The sequence below is a fragment of the Mus caroli genome, chromosome 19 (assembly GCF_900094665.2).
Source record: "Mus caroli chromosome 19, CAROLI_EIJ_v1.1, whole genome shotgun sequence".
Taxonomy (NCBI): Eukaryota; Metazoa; Chordata; class Mammalia; order Rodentia; family Muridae; genus Mus; species Mus caroli.
Window position 1 is genome coordinate 2116457 of NC_034588.1, and position 9310 is coordinate 2125766.

Sequence of the window (9310 nt, forward strand, 5' to 3'; positions counted from 1 at the left end):
GTGTGTGTGTGTGTGTGTTAGTGGCAGGGTTGGGGGAAATTTTCAAGACGATTTTCAAGACCCGAAACTCACTTTGTAGACTAAGCTAGTCTCGGACTCACAAAAATCTGCCTTCCAAGTGCCGGGAGACACACATATGTAATTTAAAATTTAAAAACCCTACGGGTTGGAGAGATGGGGCACTGACTGCTCTTCCAGAGGTTTTAAGTTCAATTCCCAGCAACCACATGGTGGCTCCCAACCATCTGTAATGGGATCTGATGCCCTCTTCTGGTGTGTCTGAAGACAGCTACAGTGTATTCACCTACACTAAATAAATAAATTTAAAAACCTAACTCCGGCAACTCCGAGTTGCGTACATCTTGCGCTCTCGAGTGCCTCTTAACCCTTGTGCTATGATCTACGCTTAAAATACCTTTTAGCCGGGCAGTGGTGGTGCCACCTTTAATCCTAGCACTCAGGAGGCAGAGGCAGGTGGGTAAATCTGAGTTCAAGACCAGCCTGGTCTACAGAGTGAATTCGAAGTCAGCCAGAGATGCACAGTGAAACCCTGTCTGGAAAAAAACAAACAACCAAATAAATAATCTTTTAATAAACTCAAACTTGATTGCTTTGGAGCAGGGGAGCTGAAGAGATGGCTCAGTGATTATGAACCAAGTTTCAGTACCCAGCGTGGTGAACATGGCAGCTCACAACCATCTGTCACTTTAGTTCCAGGGCATCTGCCACCCTCTTCTGGCTCTGTTGCCATGATATGAATGTGACTAGACACAGGCAGATAAAACACCCATACACATTAAAAATTTTAAAACCTCAATTCGAAACGGAAGAAAAACTGTTAACAAAATACAGGACAAACAGAAATTATTACCTGATAGTAAAGTAAGTGTTCCAACAGAAAACCTATTTTGTGGGCCACTTTTTGTCCCAGAGGCATTTCTGGGGTTAGAGAACTAATCTGCTACCTTTTTAAATCCATCCCCAACTACGGTATGGTTCTGACCTCTGACAGTAATTAAACTTGTCTATTAGGTTGCAGATTGGAAGCAGGAACAATTTTGTGTCTGGCTACCGCCTCATCCATAAGATGCAACCACATTTTTCATTCGGTCACAAAGTTATCGACCCATTCTGTCAATGGGTGTGGCATTAGTGCTGTTAGATACATCCTTCTTCATATACTGAGCTGACCAAAAGGGCACTTTCATTGCTAAGCCAATGTGTTCTTAGTTCTACAATGGGACATTTCACAACATTCAGAAACAGACAGAAGAACTCCCTCACACTTGCTACTGAGCCCAGTGCACTGTCTCCTCTCTTGCTCCTGGTTTTAACTTATGGTGGGGTAGTCCTAGAGAGCCCAGGTAGTGCCACATCCACCTACTGGGCATGTGGGCCAAACATGAAGAGAGAGTCCCAAGCTGGAAGATCACCTCTGGGGACCTTAGCAAGACACAGGTGTGGCCTGAAGGGATGAGGACCCCAGCACAGCTGGCATCAGACTTCTAGGGTTCTCATGACCACACCCCGAGAGCTAAGATATGCCTATGGTGTCCATGTGGATGGAGAACAGCCCTCCCTTCCCTCTCCATGTTAGGAGAGGGCTAGAAGTAACGAGAGGTGATTCTCAGCAAAGCCCAAGTGGGAGTCAGAGATCACACACCTCTGCAGCTCAGAACCCAAGTCAGTAACTTGCCTGTGGTAATCATACAGCAGTAAGTGAAACTCAGAAACCAAATCTGCGCCCCCGCAACATTAGACCAATGTCCCAAATACAAATGTTAGGTGTTAACCTTCTCCACCCGCTGACAGCAAACCTGGGCTCCTGTCTGCCCTTGGCATCAAGTCTCCCGCTACTTGGTAGCCCCTAGGCCCTGCCCTCCCTAAGGTGTGACAGCAACAGCACCAACCCAATTTCCTGAAAATAAGTGTAAGCTTTTAGTTAGGTGGTGGTGGCACACACCTCTAATCCCAGCACTCAAGAGGCAGAGGCAGGTGGATCTTTGAGTTCAAGGTCAGACTGTTCTACAGAGTTCCAGGACAGCCAGGGCTACACAGAGAAACCCTGTCTCAAAAAAGGAAACAAAAAAAGTGACCTCTGACCAATGACCATAGCCAGTAGACACCAAAACCAAGTACGTGAGACTTAAGAGAAATGGACACTCCTGCACAACCATCACTATCCAAGATCCACAGGCACTTTCCCAAGAGAACACCAACTGACCTCACCTCTTTTATGGTCAATGTCTCAGAACTGCTACCTAGTATCACTTATAAGCAACTGGGTTTCCTGCCTCTTGCTTTTTTCTAGTTACACTCACCAGAGACCCCCACGGGATTACCGTCAGTAAGGGCACTCATCTCCTGATTCAAAGCGGCCACCTGTGGGGCAGGGTCCTCCCACAGCGCCTTCCCAGAAGGCCCATCTTTCCAGGCACAGTTGCAGGCACCTAGCAGGGTGGCTCAGTCATCGTATATCCCCTACCCCAGTCCTGGGATGACCCTCATGCCTCCACAAAGGCCACAGTAACACAGGGGACAGGAGACAGCATCTCTACCCTTCCAGGGAGCCTAGGCAATCCTTGGTACCCTGAAAGCTGTAACCAGGACAACACAGGGTGGTTAGTGGCTCTCCAAGTCCTAGCAACACGCGTGTGACCAGTCTGAAAACAGCAATGATTTGGGAGCAAGAAGCCAATTTGACCACAGTGTGACAGGTACACACCACTGGGTGGAGGGCTTCTGTTACAATGGAGTCAGCTCACAGAGGAATGTCCTCTGAGGGACCAGGCTGGTCTCTCACCTCTTCTGTTCATTAAATGGCCAGTCTTACAGGCAGAGATCAGACTTTAAGTCACACAGGTTCAAGGATCAGCCCCATCCTGCTCCTGTAGAACCACTGAATGTGAACAAAAGAGCTCACTACGCCTCACGTATGAAGCAGGTGTTCTGACCACTCAGAAGGCAATCCTGAAGGGGGAGGAGGCTCAGTCACTTGCCAGATGGCAGAACTGACCGTGAACAGAGGCCTTGCCTAGGTCTAACCTTAGACTGCAGCACAACCAAGAGGAAAAATAAGGAGGCAACTTTATTTAACACTACATCTGGGACAGGGAGGAGAGCGGCTTCATTTGGTGATGGTGTTCCTGCAGGGAGAAGAGGGTGGGCGATGAGGGTGTGAGACTGGAAAGGGGATGCAGCCCCTCCACCCCCGCAGGCTCCTACTCACGCATTCATGCTCTTGCCACTGCCACTGAGCACGATGTACGGTGTCTTCTGAGCCTTCTGCTTCTCCTGGAGCAGTGCCACGGTGCCCAGGGGCGTGTCACTGGAGCTCATTTTCTTCAGGAGCTGTGGGGCCACAAGAGGTCAGAACAGGGGGAGCAGGCCCAGCATATCACACATCACCCAAAAATGCAGAGGCCCCACCTCCCTCCCGAGACCCACCGCCTCCTCATCCAGCTTCTTCATCCGCCGCTCCGTCTTCATCTTGCCTGAGCCTTTTCCATGGAAACGGTGGGACAGCTGCCGGAATGCCTGTGATACAGAGTAGGAGCAGAGGCATCAGAAATGCCAGGCAGCCGGGGCGTGCTGGCGCTCGCCTTTAATCCCAGCACTTGGGAGGCAGAGGTGGGTGGATTTCTGAGTTCGAGGCCAGCCTGGTCTACAAAGTGAGTTCCAGGACAGCCAAGGGCTACAGAGAAACCCTGTCTCGAAAAACAAAAACAAACAAACAAACAAACAAAAGAATCCAGGGTCCAGGGTGAGCCTGCCTCTGGGAGCTGGAGCTAATGCCAGCAAACATGGAACCAGCATATAGAGATGGGAAGCAGCAGAGGATGCTGGTGTCCCCAAGGATGGACACACTCAGGGCACAGGGCTTCAGCTGTGGCAGTCAGCACAGGTGTAACCTTCCTGACAGCCCGTGGGGACTTCAGCACTATACCCAAAGTCCGCAACAGAGACAGAATTCACCAGCGGTCTGACCATCTCCACAAGACCCTGCTCACCTCCTTGGGAGTCAGTTTCCTGCCCGTCTCATCCACGTATTCAATCTTAACATCAGGCTTGTAGCCATCTTTCTCCTTGAAGTCCTGGGTGAAGCCCCTGTACTCCTCCCGTCGGCTGTACTTGTCATCAATGGCCCTAGACCAAGGCAGAGGGGCGCGGGGTGAGCTGCCTGCTGCCTACCCCATGTTCACAGCTGCTCCGATTTCATGTCGCCACGGCCACACTTACATCTTATCCTCGATGCAGTACACTGCTGAGGGCAGTGACTTATTGGGAGCCTTCACCCGGGCCACCTTTTGTACTGTGGTCTCCAGCAGTCCTAGGGACAGAGAAGTTTTGACACCCAGCTTCATACGGGTCCCTCAGAGCCCTGCTCAGGAGTTAAACATGCCACATCTTTACGGACATCCAAGATCAGCACTTCCCTAAGGGGGCCGCACAGCTGGGATCTGGCCCCAGTGTATTCAGTTTAGCCCACTTCTAAGGCACAGAAGAGGAGCAGACCTCTCAGCCCGCAGCAGGAAAGGCAGTGAGAGGCTCCGGGTCTAGGGAGCTGCTTGAAGCCCTGAGACTGAGTGGAAGGGAGTGGAAACCCAGGACACCATCCAGTACTCACAGGCAGCCATCCAGCCCTTCCCTGCTATACATAGTACCCACACTGCCAAGGCTCCCACCCTGAGCCCACACCTTTGTTCTGACACAGGAGCAGGGCAGCAGCCAGCCCTCTGTTCACGATGGGCTCCTCATCCAGGATGGTGGTAGAAGAAGCAGAGAACTAGAGGTGAGAAAAGACAAGTGTGAGCAGGCTGCCCCATCTCTTCTATCCAGCGGTCATCCTCACCAGGCTCTAGGCTGTGGGACCAGTTTTAACTGACCCCAGCTGGCTCTGGAAGGGTGGAGGCTTTCAGGCACTGGACAACTAGCCTGGGTCCCCACGCTCACGCCCACCAGTGCTCACATCCTGATGCTGCTTCTCCTCATCCAGGTTGACGGTGCTCCAGCCAATGTTCTCTTCCCCATCTGATTCCGAGCCACCGTTGGCCGAGCGCTCTTCATCCCTTTCAAAGTCCTAGGAGCAGAAGGCAGTGTCAGGGCGGGCAGCCTCAGCCCTACCTGCTCCGTTTAAGCACTGGAAGCAGAGGTCAGCAGCCTGCAGACTGCAGTGGCCAGCGAGCTACTCCCGTACCATGAGCTCCTCCTGCTCCTCGCGGTTGCCAGCCAACCCGTAGGTGGGGATCTCCCCCAGTGTGCGGCAGAATTCAGAAGTGGCATTGAACACGATGGTCCCCTTCCTCTCAGGGTCCTCTTCCTCCTCCCAGCCGCGCTGGCGAGACTCCAGTTTCTTCACAATCTCCAGCACCTGGGGGAGGCAGTGGCTGTGGGCAGACCCCAAGTTTCTGGGGTGATACCACAGAGACTCAAGAACCCACAGATCCTCCCTCGTGGCAACTCCCACAGCCCCAGTGGATCTCCCAAGTGGGTTCCATTTCCTCTCGGCCTCTGTAGTTCACTCTGTCCAAACCCAAATGGCTCCCTACTGCCTACGGAATCAGTGCCACACTGGAGACACCGATGAACGCTAGAGACCTGGTCCTAACCTGATGTTAAGCAAAGGAGACTTCTGAGGGAGTGTGGCGCCCCGCCTGTGGCGACAGCGTCACACGCTCAGAGACAGGTCCCACGTCATGTCCCTGCTCAGCCTCACCTTCTCACCGCTGTCTCGGAGCTGCTGCAGTTGTTGCAGCTGCCGCAGCCGGCGCCCCTTCTCCAGCTGCTTCTGCAGCTCCAGCTCTGCCTCGTCTTCCTCCAGCCCCTCTGGGGACCCTGGTGGAAGAGCTCCCCCATCCTCTGGTGAAAACATGGAGGGCACCTGCTCACACTACTGCCTTGGCCCACAGACTCACCCCCGTCCCCGTCAGCCAACCCCAGACCTTCATCACTGATGTCCATGTTCTCTACTCGAGTGTCATCTGATGGTGGCGGCTGGGCCACAGGGTCTTTCTCCTCATCCTCAAGGGCCTCTTCTTCCACCTCAGGAACTCGGCGCCGACCCCGGCCCCGGAGCCTAAGAGGATGGCACGCTTTCAGTAAATGCTGTCTCCTAAGCTGGCCCAGCCCTGACACCCACTACTGTGTCCAAGCCAACCTGGATCCAAAGTCCCCATCCTGAGTCTGGTCGCCCAGGGGCAGCAAGTCATCTGCCCTCATTATCACCTCCTTCTCCTTCTTTCGGATTTTCTTCACTCTCCGTTTGGTCTTTTTGAAGGTCACCTTCAGAGAAGAGCAAAGCACTGGTACGGAGCATGCAGGACCCCTAAAGTAACTAGCTCCATGTTCCCATTTTTCCTAACAAGCCTCTGAAGACGGCTGCTGGCACCATCACTCCACAAGGGTGCCCAGGCTCAGCTAAGTGACTCACCCAAGGCTCAAGCTGGCTTGGGAACAGAACTGGAACAAAAACATAAGTCCATCTGGCCCAGCGCTCCCTGCCATGGACACTAGCACACTTCCTTGGGCTGCCATTTACTGCTCACCCAGTGTCAACACTCAGCTTCCCACCGCTACCCCCAAGCCCATGTGGCAGCTTGTGACCTGAAGTGGCAGAACTGTACCATCACAAAGCAGAGACTCACCATCTCCTCGGGACTGAGGTACTCAGAGGCAAGCCGGGGCCCTACGGAGCTCAGAGACTGAGCCTGCAGCCGTAGCTTGGTGCGGATTTCTTCTAACTCTCGTTCCCTCAGGCCATCAGCCATCCCACCCTGCTCCAGACGGAAGGAATGTGGTCGCTCGCCCTCCAGTTCCTCATCATATTTGGCCAGGATAGAGCGAGGTTTTTGCTGTAAGACAAGATGATGGCTGGGACCTAGGCCAACTCTTGAGAAGCCATGGAACTCCAGATTTCTTAGCAAACACCATCTGCCCCAGCTGCTGCCCCACAGGCAAACCTGTGCCAGATCATCCACACTCTCATCTTCCGCATAGGGCAGGTAGTCGGGCTTCTTTTTCCGAAGCTCCACGTTCTTGTCCGCCCGCTCCTTGTCCACCATGTTCACATTCACCAGCACGTCCTCCCCGTCCTGCAGTACCCCTGAGATGGCAGAGCAGAGCCAGCAGTCACCACCTGTCCCAGCTCAACAGCGCCTAGACCCCCACAGAGTAACCAGCCCAGCTCACCTTTGTCCTTGAGGGTGAGAACCACAGTCTCCCCTTCTCGAAAAGAATCGATGGCATGTTCCACAGTGAGGCCTTGCAGGTCCCGGGCACTGTACAGGTCCTACAGAGAGAGCTACCCAAGTCAGAAGCCACTCAACTCTGGGATGCCCATAATTAAGGTAGTGTCTACCAGATAAAGTCTCTGGAAGCTTTAACTTCACCTGTCGCCTCTGCTCAAACTCCTCCTCCACTAAAGTGCTCACGCCAAACTCTTGGTCCATCTCCTCTAGTAGCTTAGCCTGGGGCAAAAGAAAGCATGGACAGTGACCTCATCATCAGTGCCCCCAAACCCCCAGGATGCTCCCCCGTGGCTATACAAAAGGACAAGTGAGCAGTGAACCATGGAGAACCCACATGCCTCTGAGCACAGACCACCCTGGCAACTGCCCTACACTGCCAGGTGCTCTCACCCGCTTCTCTGCCAGGTCCTTCTCTTTCTGTAGCTGCCGGCTCCTCTCTATCCAGGCTGCAGTATCATCCAGCCAGGGGTCATCCTCCCCCAGTGTCTTTATTTTCCTGAGGAGGAAGACACTTAGGAGGGAACCCAGATGTGTTCTCCCAGCCCAACCCAGGAATTAGGAAGCAAGCCTCTGTCCTTGGCCAAGAAACCCTCACCCCAATTTTTGGTTCAGCAAGCGCTTTTCCTTGGCAGCTGCCAGCTTCTCCCGCAGTTCTTCCCGCTGTCGCAAGGCCATGGGGTTGATAACATCGGCTGCCACGGGCTCCTCCTTGGTGCCCGCCTCTGGAAGGGGGGCCCAGACGTGAGGCTATGCTTGCCCATGGCTGGTGGGGAGAGGAGGGAGCCACTCACCCTGCTCCTTCCAGCTGAGAGGGCCAGAAGGGGCCAGGAGAGGGGAAAGAACCCTTTCACCTCCCTGTTCCTACCTCATCCCCCCACTTTTTTTATCACTCCACTTGGTATGACAGGAATCCCCCCTCTATGCCATACAGAGCTTCTCAGATCACGTGAGGGGTTTTCCCCATTTTCTGACACGTATGTTTGTTTAAAAAACACAAATTAACACCACTCAGACAGATTACAGCAACTGTGCATATCCCTTAGCCTGTCTACAGTCGGGATGCAGGACCCAGAGAAAGCACCTCCCAGATTCCCACTGAAATACAAATGGGAGTCTTGGTCCTCTGACAAAATATACATAAATGTGCATAAGTGGTGCTGCCTCTGCCTGCTAAGACCTACTGTCTCCCTCAGAAGCCCACTCAGCCCTCTCCTCCACCGTGCACTCACCTTTCTTAACAGCATTGACCTCCAAGGGCTTCAGCCCCAACTTTGCTCGGAGTTTACTGAAGACAAGACATAGAAGTATTAGGGTCTACCTGAGAAGTGGGGCTTCACGTGCATTAGTGGATAGGCAGGAGGGGAGAACAAGGTGAGACCCGGCGGTCCTGAGGACACCAGGCACAGGCCCTCATCCACATCAGGGGATCCTCCTTCCTCTTGGGTCTTAGCGCTCCTCTGGTTGGCTACCTGACTCATCTGGCCCTTCCAACTATAACTGGCTCCACCCATGATGAAAAGCTTTCTGCAGGCTGCCCTAGGTGCACCCTGTCTCTGAGGAAAGCAGACTCTAAGGAGCTGGCACTTACTTGGTCTCCTCGATGCTGAGTGATGAGGCATCGCCAGAGCTGGCTTTAGAGCTGGCAGCTAGAACAATAAGGAGAACCGCTTAAGGGACCAGGAAGTAACACTGCTGGTCCAGCCGCAAGGTCAAAGACAAGGGCCCCTCACCAGCACCTGGGTAAACGACAGGAGCTTTTCCTGAGCTCCCTGACAGCTCCTACCCAGGCCCTGGGCTGGCAGGACCGCCTCTTCCAATACCTTCCTTTCTCACCCAACAGTCCAACTTTCTGCATCCCTCACTGTGGCACTCCAAATCTCCATAGTCTCCCTTCAGCCTCCACTGTCCTTTCTGCTCTTGTTATGATAAAATTCTATCAAGAATCAAGAGCTGGGCAGTGGGCCGGGCACGCCTTTAATTCCAGCTCTTGGGAGGCAGAGGCAGGCAGATTTCTGAGTTCGAGGCCAGCCTGGTCTACAGAGTGAGTTCCAGGACAGCCAGGG

General features: G+C 53.4%; 1 protein-coding gene across 1 annotated transcript in view; it reads right to left on the reverse strand.

The window, feature by feature from the left end:
* Positions 1-3069: 3069 nt before the first annotated feature.
* The window catches only part of Sart1 (spliceosome associated factor 1, recruiter of U4/U6.U5 tri-snRNP), an 8540-nt gene continuing 2299 nt past the window's right edge, over positions 3070-9310 (reverse strand). The window contains exons 2-20 of the mRNA XM_021151558.1: positions 8836-8893; positions 8477-8532; positions 7843-7969; positions 7638-7743; positions 7389-7466; positions 7189-7288; positions 6960-7102; positions 6645-6851; positions 6158-6282; positions 5943-6076; positions 5717-5859; positions 5198-5371; positions 4970-5080; positions 4699-4786; positions 4240-4330; positions 4011-4146; positions 3448-3537; positions 3230-3351; positions 3070-3146 (exon numbers count right to left, since the gene is read on the reverse strand). Coding sequence (XP_021007217.1) covers positions 3128-3146; positions 3230-3351; positions 3448-3537; positions 4011-4146; positions 4240-4330; positions 4699-4786; positions 4970-5080; positions 5198-5371; positions 5717-5859; positions 5943-6076; positions 6158-6282; positions 6645-6851; positions 6960-7102; positions 7189-7288; positions 7389-7466; positions 7638-7743; positions 7843-7969; positions 8477-8532; positions 8836-8893 — 2108 coding nt within the window. The 3' untranslated portion in view covers positions 3070-3127. The remainder of the gene's footprint in view (positions 3147-3229; positions 3352-3447; positions 3538-4010; positions 4147-4239; positions 4331-4698; positions 4787-4969; positions 5081-5197; positions 5372-5716; positions 5860-5942; positions 6077-6157; positions 6283-6644; positions 6852-6959; positions 7103-7188; positions 7289-7388; positions 7467-7637; positions 7744-7842; positions 7970-8476; positions 8533-8835; positions 8894-9310) is intronic.